This window comes from Lissotriton vulgaris, chromosome 2_1 (assembly GCF_964263255.1).
Source record: "Lissotriton vulgaris chromosome 2_1, aLisVul1.2, whole genome shotgun sequence".
Taxonomy (NCBI): Eukaryota; Metazoa; Chordata; class Amphibia; order Caudata; family Salamandridae; genus Lissotriton; species Lissotriton vulgaris.
Window position 1 is genome coordinate 978,266,228 of NC_141687.1, and position 19,576 is coordinate 978,285,803.

Below are 19,576 nucleotides of genomic sequence, written 5' to 3' on the forward strand. Positions count from 1 at the left end.
ATTATGCAGCACCAAAACAGTATTAAAGTTCAAATGCATCACAGGTGAAATTTCAAACTAAATTAGTAAAATAGAGCACATTTAAATAAATAAAACAACAAAAATCCAAAAATGGGAACTGAGCATATGAATTAAAAAAATTTGAGTAGAATAGCACCAAGAAGCATAACATGTCAAATATAGTCAATTAACACTGTAGACCGTGACCTAGTGTGGGTCAGATACACTAACCAGGTTGATCCTAGTCAAAAACTTTTACCTTCTGGCTTTAATCCTTTAAAACCCAATCCACCACAGCAGTACAATTCTAAAGCCCCCAGGACATCAGGGGAGGCACTCGGAGACTCAAACGGTGTCAGGTAGAGTTCAAACAGGATGCAGTCCCTGTCCAGTATTCCCACTTTTCAGCTGGGTAGTTGAAGGAAAAGACCTCTTGTAGATTGGTGTGTCCCTGTAGCTTTAACAGGAGGTCAGCCTTATGATTATTGGAGTTTACTTTTTTGTCCTGTGTACATATGAGAAAATGACCAATCCTCCAGGGCTCCTCTCAGGTCACAAATTGCAGGTCCAGTCCCTTTCACATCTTCCTCATCTCCGGGAGTGTTCTGAAGTGGGTGCCTCAAGGTGACACATTTATGCTTGACACAAGCTAGTGGGTGGGAATGACTCCTGGTCACAATGGGGTTAAAGTTGCTGTTGCCAACCCTACCCAAATTGAGTGTTTTCAAAATGGCAAAGTCTTTGGCCACACTAAACCTGGACTGTGAGGACTGAGGGAGTGTGTGGGGACAACTTTGTTACTCATAGTGTCCTTCCACATCTAATACTAAAATGCCAGTTTGGGGCAGCCACTGGATCCACAATAAACCTAGAGACAGTTGTCTGGTAGAACAAAAGTAGGGGTTTACAGCAACCACACAGTGAATGCACAAAAGTTGTTTTGCATATTGTTTCCCTTCCTTTCAAGGGATATCCCAGTGTTATATGTAAACCCAGAAGATCTGTCAAGTAGTTATTTTACATTCAAACTGAATTTTACATTGTAATGTCAAAAAAAGATGCTCACAGCCCCACCCTGCATACTATGTCAGGTTCAGAGGAGTCATCTCTGTTCATTCAGGGCAGCCTATTGGTTGCTCCTGGGAAGTATTTCTCACTTATTCAAATGCTAATTGCTGGCTGTCAGATGTGGGAGAACAAATGCAAATTTAGCCTCCGGAAACTTCAGGAAGGAAATCTAACTTTCCAAACGCTACTTTTCCTTAGTATTTATTGAAAATCTGACTTCACCATTGAATTGAATTTTAAACACATTTTAAAAATCTGTTTGATGATTTTTCTAGGCAGTCACATTCCCGAGATACCATATTACATTTTTTAATCTGTACACTGTGTTTTCTAGAAAGGACAGCTATGCCTGCCACAGTCAAAACTAGTTTTGAGTGCCAGTCATTGTTCACAATACATTCATACATGTCCTACTTGTAAATTCCATGCACCCTGACTTGTGGACTACAAGACCTACATCAGACAGACTTTTCAAAATTTAAAAGGGAGATTTTGACTTATCAAAAAGGTTTATTTTGGCAAGCTAAATTGCAGTTTCTACAGCCAGGCTACACAGAGTCCACCTGAAGTAATGTTTGCACTTCCACTGTAATGGATGGCACAGTAGGTGCTACAGTCCACTTGGGTACACCTTGTACCATATACTAGGGGCTTATAGGTAAGTTAAATATACCAATTATGAATATGCCAATCCAAGTATGTTTAAAGGGGATAAACTACGTTTTTATTTTTGTTACAGATCTGCGGGCGAAAGACACAGACTCGATAGGTCATCACTTCACATCCAACAGCAGCTCGGTGGCTGCTGCCATCCTTGTGCCTTTCATTGCCCTGATCATTGCAGGGTTTGTGCTTTACCTTTACAAACACAGGTAGGTCCTGGTCAATATCGCCATCCACAGTCCCCAAATGACCCCAACTACAGTCACTAGGGAATCCTTTCAGGTATTCACTAGATGAACCTCTTCCACATTTTCTAGGCCACCATCTATTTTAATACTAAGGTATCCCACCCTCCTAAGGACACTCTCTCCCTCATTGCTCCAATCACCACGGCCATATTTCTTAGGTCACACTTTCATTCATTCCCTAGGCTATCCTCTCCCAAAATTCTCAAGTTTTGCTTCTCAGTCATTTTCAGGTTCATCCTCTGCCAATCTGATAAGATTATATTTTCCTTGTACCCCAAGGTCCCTCTCTTCCACCTTCCTAGGTTAGTCTCTTGCACATTCTCTAGTTCATCGTATTTTCAAGATTGCCATCTCCTCTCATAGGGCACTGCTTCTTTGTACTTACCAGCTGCTGTAAGAAATATCCTGAAGAGCTCAGCAGTAACTGACTTTGGGGTAGGTTTTCTTACATACGAAGAGTGAGGAGCCTGAGGAAACCTATGACCAATATCTTGGATAAGGTCATTTAGAAGGTTACCAGGACCACATAAATGTTCGAAAATGTAGAACAACATATACAAATAATAAATGAATAAGGAAAACTCAATAGAGCAGCGATCTTTGTTGAATCTCCAACAGGTGTTGCTTGAGGGAATGAAACAGGCCCCCTAGTCCTGCCTGTGATCTCTAACTTCTCATTGTTTTCTCTAAGTAGCTCCCATATCCAGTTCATCACCTGCCTTCCCAAGCTGCACTCTTTCTCTCAATTCCGGTCTCCTTTCCCCACCCATGTTCTTGTTTTATAAGCTGCCCATCTGTACCCCTGTCCTTCCATTCATGCTATTCTATGTGTCTCAGCATCCTGCTTATGTTTGGTTCTGCCTGCTGGACCTGTGCCGCGTTTCCTCTACTGTTCAGTCCCCCAAACCTCCTACTTCCCCATTCATTAATTTGCCACACCTCCTTCCCTCAGCAATCCTTTTCACCACTCACTCCCTGTCCAGTCTTTTTTCCCATGTACATCCGGTGAAATCTGTCTCCACCCTTATTTATGTTCCTCAAGTTCGTTCCTCATTCTCCTTTAATGTTTCTGTATCTATCATATATACATTAATTCTGTCTCTCTCTCTCTTTTTTCTTATTCACTCTCTTTCCTACTTCCTACCTTTAATACCTCATTTCAGCCACACTGTACCATTATTGTGCCCCCCTTTGGAAATCCCCTTTCAAAACTTCCCTTCACTATTGTTTCGCTCATTCCTTGGCACCCGAATGAAATGTATGACTTCATATGAGGCAGGGTGGATTTCATATGTCATAAAATACCCACTGCTAATGTATATGTCAAAATGAGGGCACCTCAAGCAGATGTTACAATTGCAGAACCCTTGGGTAAAGAAAGGCCCAGCCCTACAGTAAAGATTTTGAATTTCTGGGCTCTTACACCATTGTAGCTGATTAACATAGAGATCTGTACCATTAAAACTTTAATTATATTTTTACAAGCGCGTACAGCATAGAAACACCCCTGATCAGCAGGCAGAATAACTGCAAGGCTAGGACTATTTTTAGCTTTTGAGATCCATGCCTTGAGAGCAAACGCTCTTCAAGACTCATTAAAAGTCACACAGTTTATTTATTTTATTTATTTATAAAGTGTTACAAATGTCTGACTTTGTGCCCACTGTTTGAGCATAAGGCCTAAGCCAAGTGGTGTTCCAGGTTCCACCTCTGAGTTGCCTTGCTGATACCACCGATGGTAACAGAGTGTCCTGCTTCTCTTCCAGGAGGAGACCGAAGGTTCCATTTAATGGCTTTGTCGGCCATGAGAACACGAATGGAAGAGCCACGTTTGAAAATCCAATGTATGACCGGAATGTACAACCCACGGAAATCGTGGCCAATGAGACAGAGTTTACAGTCAGCACTGTGTGCACAGCTGTATAGCACTCGCCCTGTACGTGGTAAGTTGCTTGTGAGGACACTGTCCTGGTGAGGAAAAGAAGTAAAGCATACGCCCAAAATGTGTTACGTCTGTGTGTGATCGTATCAGAGGGGTGTAGAGAGCAGCAGGTTACTCTTGCAGTATGTGTTAAATATGTGAAGGATCCTCGTATTCCTAAAGAATGGATTAGTGGCTGAAGGGTTGTTTTATTCATAATGTTCCATTTGAATTACCTATTGCTTAATTTGGAGTTCGGTTGAGCGTCAGTCTCAGTTAAATTGGCGGGGCTATCGCAAACTCATGCCTCCCCGCTCAATTTGGTCTGGAGACCTGTCTGCAAAGAGAAACCAGGTCACGATGACAGTCATTCCACAGTTACACAATCTATGGTGAAAACAGGTATGTTAAAGGAATAATGACCCCATGTGCGGGAGAGAGTTCCCTGCATGTCAGAGCCATTACTTGGGATTTTAGTTATTGAAAACAAATATATCTGCCTACCAGGCACTTGAAACATGGCGTCCGCTCAATAAACTTCACTTAACAGAGCCATGGTGTCCACAGTGGACACCATGGCTCTGTTAAGATGTATGGTAGGTGTTTTTGTGAACGTTTGTTAACTTCTGGCACTCTTAAAATGTTTATGTTGGAGTATTTATGTCTGTTCCATCTAACAGCACTTCCACCATGAGGAAGATAGCATGTATTGAGTACATCTTTATGTTGGATAACGAGGGGAGAAAATAAAACTGAAATGTTGCAGAGTAGCATAACAGTATGGCTCTCTATGTGTGTGATGTATATATAGTTTATGCTGAGAAGAGCAAAACAGTACTTTGTTGTATGTATACTTTAGCATTTATTTTAAAAGGGTGTCTTACACTGAGAAAGATCTAGGAAGAAAGAGTGGTCTTGTTTCTGAAAAACAAAACATGCACGCTATGGTTAACAAATATTAAAGTAACATTAAGAAGTGGAGCTCTTCTCTTGTATGCCATGGTAGAATGTACACCCTGTAGTTACTTTTTCAACCCACTTGTAGTCAACGATGTTTTAGTAATAATGCTACTATATAAAATAAATGAAATCTAAGGTTAACTGGCTAAAACATCATCCCTTAAAATATTAACAGCAAATTTTAAAGCCATCAATGTGGCATGTTGTTTCCTGAACATTTTGGGCCTGATTACAAAGTTGGGTGGCGACACCGTTTTGGTGTCAGGACCGATCGACCTCCAGTCAGCGGTCTCAACACCACTATTACAATGAGACCGCAAACTGTGCGATTGCATACTCTCATTTCTATATGGGAGCTGGTGCTGTGGCCGTAAACCTTCTGTAGCATAAGCTCCCATACAGAAATGGGAGTTTCTGTTAATCCCTGCACCATGTGGCAGGCAGGGGGGCCCCCAACTGGAGACCGCAGGGAGGGCCCCCTAAAGTCGCTTTCTGACTGGCTTTCCATGTGAGAAATCCCGACATAAAAAGCCTGTTGGAAAACGGCATTGTGATCCCCATGAAGGGCCCTTAAGCCTGTCGTAATCCAGCTGGACTGAACAGCCAGTTTCACTTTCGACCGCCAGCCATTGTAATGCTGCAGTCGAAAGTGAAACCTACAATGTGAGTTGGAAAGCCTCCAACCGGCTTTCCGACTCACAACATAATCAGACCCATAATATTTACCTAGAGACAGATCTTCTTCCAAAGTGTTCCTCTATTGAAGCAGACGCTACACTGGTATTTTGGAGGGGCAAACGTACTCTAAATTTTGTTACTTGCAAACAGAACTCTTTACTATACTTTTAAATTCGTCTAATTCAGATGGATTAATGACGACGTACAATTCAGAGCCCAGAAGAAGTCCTCTCTCTTGGATAACTCCTTGGATAAACATGTACATATTCTGTCTTGATAAATGTAGATGCCCCCTGGAAGTTGGCAACTTGTTGAGATCTTAATAGTCATTTTAATAGTCTCAGCTCTTTGAATAGTGGTTTGTCCAGCTATTTCTAACTCGTTTTAATGGGTATTTATAGACCGCATGACCTTACCAGTGCATAGATTATTCACTCTAACTTTAAAACGACTGATTGGTGTATCTGTCTGCGGCATGTGTTCAGTAACATTACTTCTCACTAATACCCATCAGTATATGATGGGCTTTCTTCTACTTCTACTTTTCAATAAAAAAATTTAAACCAAAAACACCCATCAGTAACCACTCCAGTCACTAGTGCAAAGTGATTTAAAAGTTCATTAGAGGGCTCAGAGCAGAAAACCTGTCAGTACCAGTAGGTCAGTACCCATAAGTGTTCCTGCTGTGAATGTTGGAGCCCACAAAGTAATGCCGCAGGTTGTCAACCAGAGGAGATGTTTAACAAAGAAAAATCAAGTTTTTATACTAATGGCAAGGAAACTAACGTACCACCAACTTGAAACAGCATCACTTTTTGCTGTATTTAAACACTGAGGAATAGAACATGACATTTTTACTGATATTGTTATTTTTAATACTATAATTAATACAGGTATCACTTAGAAAGTTTGTGTCCCAAAGAGCACCGTATAACAAAGATCAACAGTGTTCAATGAGTCTGAAAGAAAAGCTAATCCTCCCTCCATGTCTCCATGTCTTTACAGTTGCAGTGTTCAGGAACTCTCAGAGGCGGGCGTCCTGCTGACATCATGTCCAACCTCAACACCCGGCATCCATTTCGCTTTCCTCCAAACTAAATCCAAGACAAGTAGAAAGGCTTCAGTCTGCGACGAAGTTCTGGTGCTTAAGAAAAAGCACATCTACAAGTCACAAGCTCCGACCAGCCCGCAGTCTGCTCTGCCAAAGCCTTTTTGTCCAGAGGGCCACTGGGGCAACCAGAGTCGGCACCGTGTCTGCTCACCCTCCCCCACTGCAGTAGAGCTACCTGACATTTCGGATCTGGCTAAAGTATGAACTGGCAGGAGGCAGCAAACTGTTTGGCATCCCTTTTCCGGTGCCTTTGAAAGGGGATAGGGCAATTCTTGGCTTGATGGATGTATGGTTCATTTCAAGGAAAGCAGGTGCTTCTCCAGTCGCTATTACAGTACAAAAATAATCTATATGTATTTTTAAAAAAACAGAATCACAATTATCAACGTGTGCTTTGCAGGACGGACATCCAACCACATGGGGGAAAATGAAACATTCAACCAACAAACTTTGCAAGATGGATCGTGTGGCGTGCATTGGCGTATGTGCACGCATGTTTTTATTGAGTGTGAAAACTGCAGGATGTGCTGGGAGTGGAGATATATTTTATTTTTTTCTACAGAACAAGATCCAAAAAGTGCTTTTCCTACACAACGCTCCATGCTGGCTGGAAGTGGTGTATCAGCCCAGTGACTGTATTGTTTTTTTACATATAAATATATATTGAAAGAATTTATGTTATCAGAGGAACTATCGGGATTCAGGTCTCTCTCCCTGTCTGACCTACCCACTCCTCCACCCCAGCTTTCATCAAGGCAATCTCTATAAAGATGAAACAGCATCGACTTAGCGTTTCATCAACAAAACTTACACACTGTACACAACTGTGAAAAGGCTAAATAAATGCTCAATGAAAAAGGCAACTAACTAGGATGAATTTGTGGAACATAAAACACGATCTTAAATACTGAATACACATTTTCACTCAAATATTATTGATGGATGGTGCACCCCTATCACACCAACACCATTATTTCAACCATTACATTAGAAATTAGCATTATCTCAAGATAACAGTAACTCAACTTTTTTACACTACATTACGATTTGGAGAGGGATAGTGTTACTATATCAAATCTACCAAACCCAAGTATGACAAGTAGAGGTAATTGCCATGGCAGAAGTAGTAGTCATTCACTAGTGGTGGTCGAAATTGTACTTAACTTCTTTTTGAGTTGAGTAATGGAGTCTTCAAATATATATGTCTATGGTGAGAGATCTTTGAAGTTGGATGGGGCCTACCTGCCTTTATGGAAATAAATGCGGTCTGGAGTCTTGCAAATTAATTACAACTTCCCCATTTGAACAACTTGTCTTTATTACCTTCAGCAGATCAAGTTTTAGTTTTTTTGCTTCAGTTCCCTCATCCTGAAAATATTGGGAGATCGCATCCTGAAGATAGTGGGAGATCTTAGAAAAAACTAACACAATATTTAGTGCTGGAAAAATTATTACTTTGTAGGATAACCAAAAAAGTGTTGACACGCTGAAAGTGATGTATCACTATACATTGTGGTCAAAATATTGACCAGAAAACTGTCAAATCCACTATACTAAATACCACTTTATTGCAAGGTAAATTGATATGGACGTAAGAATAATAAGTTCATACTTACCCATATGTAGGATTCCATATTTTTGCAGGTCTATATTTTCACCATGACCATAATGGCCAAAAAAACAGTATGCCAGCGGAATGATGAGAACAGCTTTTTTGTGAGTTGTGGTGCCATGTTCTTATCTGGTCTTGAATGGCCATACCGGACACAGGATAAACCTAGGTAGGCTACTTTCAGAGAAAGGAGCACACATGTTTTTTCTTAAAGTTATTACTCCCTAGTACTGCGCCAGACCCTTAAGTATTGGAATATTTTATTATTTACCTGCAGAACATCCTGTAAAATATATTTATTTGTAACCTATATATTTACAAATTATGCTTTCAAAGTTTCGTTAAAAAAAATTGAGGTGAGGATATATTCTGGATTTGATCAGACTAGCTCCCTAAATTCAGTCACTCTGTACACTTTGATTTCTGGTATTAACGCTTCTTTTAGGTTAGTAATGGGATTTCCTCCAGCTCTGGTTCTGATGGTCTCTGAATGAGATTCCCTTCAGCTCTGGGTCTGAATCTCTCTGACTGATATAGGTTTAAGAAAGAGTGAAGCGCCTATTCTCAGTAAATCTTGCTTCCACTGACACATGGGCCATGTCTAGAAGTCATGAGTATTTTATATTGATTTTTAAAGTTTGTGTTGTGGTTGCCAACCCGTGCTCTCCGTAGTGCCATTTCAGACTGGTTGTCATTGTATTAGTGATCTGTGTCCAACTCGGGTTACAGCATATCCATCATAATTAACTGAGCGGGAAACCGGCTGACAGGGAATTCAGGAGGACAGAATAATGCTTCTCCAGTTGGATAGTAAAGGATCCGTCACAAACTAACTGCAAAATGCTCTAAGAAACTACCTTCATCCCTTTAACCACCACCATCCAGGTGATTTGGATAAATAGTAGGAATTTTAATGGTAAAAACAAACTTTAATGCTTTGCAGAATCTTAATGACAAACACCAAAATATGGTATAATAATATTAGCTTGATTTATATTGAAAAGTATGACCAGGCCAAGGACCACTGGTTCTCCTACTGTTCAAAAAGTAAGTTACCTGAGTCGCAACTTCACAATGGCTCCACCTACCCCGTAAGAGCAATGCAGCTAGTTAACCATAAGTTCTTCTTTCAGCACACTCAGCCTGGCTCAATAAAAAATGGATACAGACAGAGAAGGGCATAGAGGAAAGAGAAATTAAGACAGATCATATTATATAGAGCCTAATATATGGAGAAACAGACAGAGATAAACTGAGACACATGCATACAGCAGGAAGTCATTTAACAAGAAAGATGCAGGGAGAAAAAGAGAATGAAACATACTTCAGCATTCAGACCCTGGCTCAAACAAGTGGAAGAGAGACAAACGGAGAAGACATGTTTGAGTGAATAACAGGGTGGAGCAGTGCCTTAAACTATTACATTTTGAGTAATTTCTCTGCGGCTCAGTTTTCCAGAGACCTGACTCAAATGTGCAGCCATACAAGATGTGGTTTGATACACATGGCCAGTTTGTATGGCATAACCCCACCAGTGTACTGCACTCTTGCATTTACATTTGCAAGTACTAGATTTAAATAGACCTACATTTGCACCAACTGATGAGTGTGAAAACACAATGTATTCACTGGTTGGTAGAACTATAATGTCTGGAATGGAAATTAAGTCTTACAGAGTTCATACTTGAACGACCTCACAGGCACCAGAATGAATCTGGAAATTATTCCAAAGTTATTCATCTTCTCTGGTATCAGGTGGTGTACATCAAAAGCTGTACTCCACTAGTACTGACAGGTTGACTGTCATATAAGGTGCTATTGTTTTAAGTTCAGTTAGTTTCCTATACCCTCAAAGACATAAATGTGCAAATATATTGACCACACTGTAAACATCCTAAAAGAAATGTCCTTGAACAAAAGGAAAGAATATGTATTGTGCAGGAGCCCTCATAACCATAAAAAATTTCAAATGTAAGAAAATTCTCCTTCGAAAGTTTATTTAATACTAAAGATTCCTTACTTGAATAAACCTAAATTTGTCCCTAAAAAGGTGGAGTGTTGAGATAGAAATCCAATTTATATCTGAAAAGACTGCAAAACTGCCCTATCGAACTGATTTTTAGCAAGGATTTCCATCCGGAAAAATAATGTCTCAAGAAAGCTGAAGACAAAGTTTCAGCTTTAGAAAAAGGTTGTACTTTAAACCTCTTAATAGAGCGGACTTTGTAGCTCTTAACAGCCTTAAAGTTTTAGAAGATGTCTTTTAATGTTAGGCAGTATGTACAGTTCCCATTCTCTTGCTCTTCTCTCTTCTATGTAAACCGATAATTCAGACCACTTTTAAATTTAGTCTGAACATTTTAGGCCGCTATGCAAATATGGTCAGATTAATGGATAGATTTTACCATAACATTAATGTACATGATGTAAGCAAAAAGCCAATATGCTGTATTTTCCTCATAGCATTTAACTTAGCAACAGCAGGGGAAGTATCATCTATTGCTGTATGTGCTTACACCACAAGCACTTAATACAAAATAATGAGGGCGATACATTTGACTAAAATCAATTTCCCATAAGAATGTCCGCTCAATTTTACTCTCTTACAATTATCATTTTTACAAATTCACATCAAGTAGTTCAATTTTAAATGTATTAATTTCAGTAATTTCAACCATGAAATTATTGCATTTCTAAACATGTTATATTTTAAGCTCTGGTGTTTAGATTTCAATTTTACTTGAATACCCTTGCTTCAAGATTATTTTAGTTTTTAGTACTTAACATATTCTCTGTTTTTTTTTTTTTTTTTTTTACATCAACATTTTGGTTTTGAAGGTTTAAATTTGCTTCCTTTGAAATTTGATTTCAGTTTGAGCCTCTCAGTCTGAATATATTGCCCGAAGACATTCAACTTCACTATTTCACTATAGTTAATCCATTTTGATTTTGAGTTCCAGTATTGAATATTGCGTTTATGAAGAACACATTGCTTCTTTAAATTGTGTTATGTTAAGAAAAATAGACAAAAAAACGTAATTATATGATTTAAACATAATACCACACACACCCGAAAAACACAAATATCAAAAGAATAAATAGCTAAACTAATGCATCTTTCTTATTTGAGATATGTACACAATAAAATGTATGTAGCTGTTAAAATACAGACATTGATTCTAAAAATCTGCAAGGAGATCCCAACCGCACACACTGTTCACCACTAAATGTTTGTAATCCAAGCTCTAATGAACCATATGCATCTGATGCCTTTCAATTGAAATAAAATTATCTCAGTCTGTTGGCAGAACATCTTCCTCGGAAACATGTGCCCACTGAACATTAGGAAAACAAGGTTAAAACCACATTGTAAAAACCGATGTCTATGTATGTTATAAAGTGTGCTGTTGCTTCTTTCATCTTTACAGAGGTTTCACTTCTGCCCTCAATGTCTTAAGAGGCCCGTCTAGCCCTCTTCTTATTCCATCCCTTCCTTTCCTCCCCAGTGAGCTGGAAAAATATAACAAACTCTGACGTATTTTCATTACTGTGCTCATGAAACTTGCATTATGTTAAAAAAAAAAGAAAAAAACTCTTTTTTTTGTACAGAGATATATTTTTTTGAAGAGACAATTTGTACAGTAACGAAAAATAAACATAATGTAAAGTTTTTCCCATTATTGTAGTAAACGGTAGGTGGAATCAAGCTCTTTTTTGTAAATGTAAAAAGAAATGTACAGATATGGTTTACATTAAAAAAAGATAGCTGTACATATGTAAATATACACGCACTTGGCTTGTCTGCAATATATACAGTTTATTTATGTCTCTGTATACAAAGCTCTTTGTTGTGTCCAGCCTTTTACTTTCTTTGAATTTGAAAGCTATTTTAAAATTTTTGAATTCAAATAAAATATACATTTTTGCACTGCTGTCCAGTATGGATCATTTAAAATATATAACCTTCACTGTTTTGTCCTCGTTTGCAACCTTCCCTCCTTAGTCTCAATCAGATTAAAGTTAATTTAGTAATATTTGTTATTCTGCTAATGATTAGTTTTAATCTTTGATATACTTTTAGGGATTTCGTTATCGGGATTTGATAGGGGTGGTCTGTGTTACTTGAGTTTATGATGTTGGTTAATCTGTGTTCCTAATGATTCTGTTTATGTGGTTCTGGTAGGGGTTTATCTGCTCATCTTGCACTCTGGTTTGAATGAGTCAGTGTGTTTTTTCCATTCTCTGATAGGTATCACTTGTGATTTTTGAGGGTTCTAAGAGGGCCTCACTGTGATTGCTAAGGGTTCTGATTAGACCAGTGTGACTTCTGGGATTCTGATAGAGGTTGTCTATTGCCCCGGCTGTGAGAGGGATCTGTCAATGTTCCTTGGGATTTTTTTATGGACCATTGTAGGGCGCTGTGGTCAGCCTCTGTTCACTGGAGTCCTGACAGAGGTCTATCTATGCCCTTTGGTGTTCCAAAATTGATTGGTTTGTGCTATGTATGGTCTCATTGGGTTCAGCCTGTGCTGCCTTTGTTCTGGTAGGGATCTGTGTGGAACTTTGGATCTTTTAACAGTTACCCTGTTCTCTTGCTTTTGAAAGAGGGCTCCATCGGCACTGCTGAGTTCTAAAAAAGTGTGTTTATTCTCTATCATCTTCTGATAGTTTAAGGTTTGCTCTGTTAGGTTCTTATTGGAGTCCACCTACGCTTGTTAGAGTTGTAATTGGAATAATTATGTGAATTTGTGGTTCCAGTAGGGGTACACCAGTTCTCATTATTTGGATGATATGTCTTACATTAATTATATTTTCTCTATTTTAGTGCAGTTGATTTTACATGTTAAGATATTTGAGCATATTGGGTGAGATCCAGCAAGGCAATTACATATTTTAAATGGATAAATGGATATTCCAATACTTCAATTTTTTAAGAAGATGGGCTGTCTTAGTTAAATATCCAACTATTTCAACCACATGCACTGAAATAGAGGCGGCGTGGCGTTCCACTGCGGTGCAGTACGTTGGCTCATATGTGAGCCTTCGAACTGCACTGCTGCGGTACTGCCAATGCACGTTCCTGCATGGCATGGACTGTGCAGTCCATGCAATGTAGGAACAGGGGTGCGTGCACACAGGGGTCGGAACATGTGCCCCTTGCATGCACCATCATGCACAGGGGCAAGAGGGGGCCCTGTAGGGCCACTTTTGTTTCCTCACCGTCTGCAGTTTGTTTCATGGCGTGAGAACCACCATGAGACTGATGGTGATGAGGAAAACCGAAATATGCTTGGCAGTACTGCAGTGGCATCAGCAAGTATATTGTGGCCTCAACACCGCTGCGCAATCGCTAGGATTGCGGATCCCTGGCAGTTGCGGCAGTCCCATGGAGGTCAGGCTGCCGTACTCGTAAAATGGCAGTCCCCGACCGTCACCGTACCTCCACCGTGAATTTGCCAGGTCCTGTGGACCACCAAACTCGTAAATGTGGCCCTATATCACTTTCTAGAGAAGGTCCATTTTAAGCTGAGTCCATTCCCTATTTTATGATTATTGGTTTCAATGCCAGAGCTTTAGGCCCAACGTAGCTACTAAATTGATGGAAAAATTCAAAATATATACCTGTCTAGATAGCAATCGATTTGGTATTTGGTGCGAGGAAGTCTCTCAAGAGACAAATGAGGAGAAGTACTGCTGAACTAAAAAAAAAAACAGAAATAAGCATTTCTCCATCTGTGCTTTTAGAATATGGATCAACATCCTCCAACACAGACTCTCAATGCCCCTGCGTCCTATAGTTCAGGAAACACCTTCAAGCAGTATCTACTGAACGTCTAAGGGCCAAAGTCGCCTCTTTCTAGAAGCAAAGTGAGGACTCGTTTCACCATTATGTATATGATTTTTAATTGATTCCCCTCCCAGTTGTGTCTAAATGTTCAGTATGGGTCTTTGTAGCTAGGTTTGCACTATATAAACACTTATGCATATGTTTGCATACAAACGGAAGGTGAAAGCTAAAGGTACCTTGGCCAAGCTTCCACAACACACAAATATATTCAAAGGCTTGCAAATGCGGCTTTTACTCTCCTTTTACTCTCCTTTTGATATCTTGGCTGAGCAGAAGGATTAACCCCACAAGAGTTGCAGAGTGATACCAAAACAGCAAGCATGATGCAAAACAGTTAAGGTACAAAGGGGCACATTTATCAAAAATGCATGCAGTGCAGCAAGTCACCTTGCTGCACTGTGGTGCAGATAGGGAAAGAGCAAGAGTGCATGTTACTTAACATTATTTGGCAAATTCCTGTCTTTTCCCTGTGCAGTCACACTATGTGCTACCTAGCGCCAACGCAGGCACCCTTGCACCATGAGGCACGGGTGCCTGCTTTGTAAGCGCAATTGTTTTCGTGCAGGAAGAGTCACCTTCCTAAACAAAAACAATCCTAAGAGGCATTTTCCCATATCTATCAGAATGCAATACACATAGAGGAAGTAATGAGGACAGATAAGGATCATTTACAACAGACAAGTGGGTCTTGCAGATCATCCAGGAAGGCTATTCTGTTCCTTTCGTTGCTTTTCTTCCTACTATTCTGCCGAGTCAGGAACAGCTGTCGTAGGACCACTTAAAGCTGCTCCAAAAGGAAGTTACAGGTCTTTTGGCCAAAAGGGCTCAAGAAAGGGTTCCAGTTTCAAAGTAGGCAGTGGCTGTTTTTCCCGCTACTTTCTGATTCCAAAGAAGAACAAGGGGCTTCGGCCCATTTTGGACCGTCAATCTCTTCCTCAAAAAGGAGAAATTCGAAATGCTCACATTGGCTCAGGTATTGTCTGCCTTAGACCAAGGAGACTGGATGGTGGCGTTGGTCCTGCAGGATGCATATTTTCACATTCCCATCCTGCCGGGCCACAGACATTACCTGCGGTTCAAGGTAGGCCACAAGCACTTTCAGTTTACTGTGCTCCCCTTCGGCCTTACCAGTGCCCCTCGGGTGTTCTCCAAGGTGATGGCAGTGGTTGCAGCTCACCTGCGCAGGTTAGGGGTTTCAGTCTTTTCCTACCTTGACGAATGGCTGTTGAAGGGGTCCTCACCCCAGGCAGTCGTCCCCCACCTTCAGACTACAGCGGACCTCCTGCATTCACTGGCGTTCTCTATAAACGTGCCGAAGTCACATTTGACTCCTTTTAGATGCTCCCTTTCATCTGGGCTGTTCTGGACACAGTGCAGTTTCGGGCTTATCTTCCGAAGCAGCGAGTTCAGGATAGTCAGATTATGATTCCGATATTTCAGCCTCTATCCTGGATTTTGGTAGGTTGACTTTAAGGCTGTTGGGCCTCATGGCCTCCTGCATCCTGTTGGTAAGACACATGAGATGGCGTATGTGGGCTCTGCAGTGGGACTTGAAGTTCCAGTGGGCACATCATCAGGGAAATCTCACTGAGGTGGTTCAGATCTCAGAAGGAACTGCAAAGGGTCTGCAGTGGTGGTTAACGAACCGAGATTGGGTCAAAGGCAGGCCTCTCTCCCTTCCCCAACCGGATCTCACAGTCATGACATATGCATCAATTCTGGGGTGGGGCGACCTCTTGGGAGAGATGGAAATCAGTGGTCACTGGTCTCCGGCGGAGACGGAGCTGCACATAAACATGTTGGCGTCTGAGCGATTTGCTTGGCATTGAAAGCATTTCTTCCCTTTGTCAAGGGGAAGTTGGTGCAAGTGTTCACAGACAACACCACTGCCATGTGGTACTGCTACAAGTAAGGTGGGGTGGGGTTATGGACCCTTTGGCGAGAGGCTCTTTGTCTCCAGACATGGCTGGAGCATCAGGGCATGACCCTGGTGGTTCAACACCTGGCAGGTTCTCTGTACACCAGGGCAGACTATCTCATCCGTCGATGCCTAGCGGATCATGAATGGCATCTCCAGTCGGAGGTGGCGCAAGGTCTCTTTCAGCAGTGGGGAGAACCTTGGTTAGATTTGTTTGCCTCCAAAAAGAACGCGTAATGTCAGCAGTACTGCAAGCTAGAGTTTACAAGGCAGCTATCACTCAGCAACACGTTTCGTCACAAGTGGAGCTCCGGCCTGTTGTACGCCTTTCTGCCCATACCACTCCTGCCCAGGGTTCTGAAGAAGATTAGGAGCGACTGGGCCTAAGTCATCCTTGTGGTGCCGGACTGGCCAAGGAGAGTCTGGTATCCAGAGCTTCTGAGCATGATTGTCGATCCTCCGGTCAGGCTGCCCCTTGGTCGGGAGGATCTTCTGTCGCAGCAGCAAGGCAGGGTTCTCCACCCGAACCTGTCAACACTGCATCTCCATGCATGGAGATTGGACAGTTGATGGCTTTTGACCTTTCTCCTGAGGTCTGTAAAATTATTCTGGCAGCCAGGCGGCCCTCCATTAAGTCGGTATATGCCTGCCGTTGGCAGAAATTTTTATTATACTGTACAGAAAGGTCTGTTGACCATCTTTCTGCTCCTCTTTCTACTGTACTTTTGTTCATTCTGTCCCTTGCCCAGCAGGGCTCTGCTTTGGAAACTCTCAAGGGTTACCTTTCTGCTGTGTCTGCTTTTTTGCAGCTACCCGACCAACCTTCTCTTTTTTAAAACTCCTACTGTAAATAGATTTCTAAAAGGGCTGGTTCACTTGTTTCCACCACGCCCTTTACTATGCCACAATAGGACATTTAATTTAGTCCTTACTTATTTCATGTGTGCTCCTTTTGAGCCTATGAACAATTGTCTCCTCCGACTGTTGACCATCAAAATAGCTTTCTTACTGACGATTAGATCGGCCTGCAAGGTGAGTGAGTTACAGCCGTTATCCAGCTCGCCTCCTTATCTTATGTCCTATCCGGACAAGGTGGTGCTTTGCACCAGGGCATCTTTTTTACCAAAGGTGGTGAACACATTCCATCTGGGTCAATCCATCACTTGGCCCACCTGCTTTGCTCCCCCCCAACCCTCTAAGGAAGAGGATTGTCTCCACCGACTAGACCCAAAAAGAACATTGTCGTTCTACCTTGACCGCACAAGAGATTTTGGGTAGATAACCAACTCATTGTGGGGTATGTGGGAGCAAAGAAGGTAAAGGCAGTGCAGAAAAGAACCATCTCTCGCTGGGTTGTTCTCTGCATTAAAATCTGTCATGCATTGGCGAAGAAGCAGCCCCCTTAGGGATTAAGGGCCCATTCCACCAGGGGAAAAGCAGCGACTATGGCTTTGGCTCGGAGTGTCGCTGTCCAATACATCTGTCAGGCAGCGACGTGGCCATCATTGCACACGTTTACAAAACATTATTGCCTTGATGGTCCAGTGCGCAGGGACAGGCACTTTGCCCGCTCAGTCCTGCAAGACTTTTTAGTTAAGTCCATGAGTCCGCAAACCACTTCCGAAATGGTAAATGTAAATGTATTTGAGCTTATATAGCGCACAGCTACCCGCAGTGGGTGTCCCGGCGCTTGCTTAGGGAACCCGTCCTGGTATTCCCCTGTGAGATAGCCCCAGCAGGGTATCCACAAGGTGAAAGCCAGGCATCCCGCCGCGAGGGGCCGTTGTGGAGATTAAGCAAGCTATTGCCCAGAGTCGCAGAGTGTGAACCCGTGAGTCGAGAAGGCACCGGAGCGAGAATTATCGAGTCCGTGGAATTTTTAGACCAAGACCCGCCGAGGCGGGGAATTGAACCCTGGTCCAGGGCCGATCTCAGCTTCCGGGTCTGCCGCCTCTAACCCCTGAGCCACACTTCTCCACACAGAAATGGTATGGCTTGGGTATCTGATTCAAAGGTAAGGAATCTGCGGCTAGAAGTCTCTATCAGATGAACAAGTTACTTACCTTCGGTAACGCATTATTTGGTAGAGACGCTATCTACCTACAGATTCCTTACAGCCCCACCCATGCCTCCCCGCTTTGTGGACTGATGTTGTAGGACTAGGGTTTCTCCCCTTTCAGGGCCCTACTTTTGCACACGTTTACGTCAGTCCCTTTGTGGCTCTGCGCTTCTGGCATGGAAAAACGAAAAGTACTGACATCCGCGTGCCTGGGTGGCACCTATGTAGGCACTGTGACGTCATAACCAATGCTACTGACACCATAGACGTCACAAGGAGCCAAATGGATCCACCGTAACGTCATGCGCAAGGGGTATTGCTCAGCAAAAGTTTCGGGATCCAGCCTGATGCCTGGGAAATTCGAAGGTAAGGAATCGGCAGCTAGATAGAGTCTACAAGATAATGCGTTACCAAAGGTAAGTAACTTGTTTGACTAGTTTCAGAAATATTGCTGAGTTGTGTGCTTTGATTTGTTGTTCAGCTTTTTTTGTGTATGAGACAATTGAGACAGAGAGGGCCTCATTTATGAAAACTGTTGCATTGCTGTGACAGAACAGCGATGCAACAGTTTTCACGCACCCTCCTTATGACATGATAGATGCACCGTATTTAATGCACAGTGCTCCATGTCGCAAGGAATGACAGATACGTCAGGAATCCTGATGTATCTGTCGGCGCAACAGTCACCCATTGCTGGAGTTGTGTTGAAAGCATGACGCAACTCCAGCAATGCATGAATGAGGCCGGCCTATACACATAGCACTGCGTCACCCTTTTGCCTTCTATGAGGCAGCCGTAAGGTTTTGACGCAGTGGTGTTCTAGAAGTGGCGCAGTAAAATCTGATAGATTTCACTGTGCCTCTCCTAAAATGCTTTGTTGCGTGGGAACACCTACCATCTTGATTCTGATTTTGTGCAGGAAGGAACACACTCCTGCACAAAATCAATTAATTCAGGCGATTTCCTCTTTCTGTGTGCTGCAAAATGCAGCAAACATAGAAAAGGGAAAAAAAGAGGAGAAATTAAAACATCTCTCCTCATTGCACTTCCTGAATGCCACCCCCGAGTGACGTTAGAATAAGATACATTCCCAGGTTTACGATTCGTCATAAATTGTGCAATGCTTTAGACTCCATCGGTTTTTTTGTGGGAATACTAACAGCAACGCCCATGGAATGCCCCTTTCACACAGTGTTCTGCGTAAAAGGGGCACATATATACTAGGCCATGAAAAGCCACATAATGTGGCTTTACGTGGCCTTGCAGATATGCCGGGGCACATTGCTCCACCGGACTGTCAAAAAAATAATGTTGAGGCCCCTATGCTGGGAAAATAGGCAAGTGACATGTTGCTAAGTTTATATGTGGAGCATGCAGGGGACTTTATGGGCCTAAAATACTATTGTCGGTGTGTGGAAGGAAATGCTTGAAATAAGATATTGGGAGGAAAGGTGAGAAGAGCGAGACAGTAATATGAAAAAAGAAGGTAA

The 19,576-nt window shown here is 42.0% G+C and overlaps 1 protein-coding gene across 1 annotated transcript in view; it reads left to right on the plus strand.

Annotated features, from left to right (window-relative positions):
* Nucleotides 1-10,342, plus strand: part of CSMD2 (CUB and Sushi multiple domains 2) — a 1,651,801-nt gene extending 1,641,459 nt beyond the window's left edge. Inside the window, exons 69-71 of the mRNA XM_086956548.1 lie at nt 1,808-1,940; nt 3,746-3,922; nt 6,544-10,342. Of these exons, the coding sequence (XP_086812674.1) occupies nt 1,808-1,940; nt 3,746-3,905 (293 nt within the window). The 3' untranslated portion in view covers nt 3,906-3,922; nt 6,544-10,342. The remainder of the gene's footprint in view (nt 1-1,807; nt 1,941-3,745; nt 3,923-6,543) is intronic.
* The last annotated feature ends 9,234 nt before the right edge of the window (nt 10,343-19,576 follow it).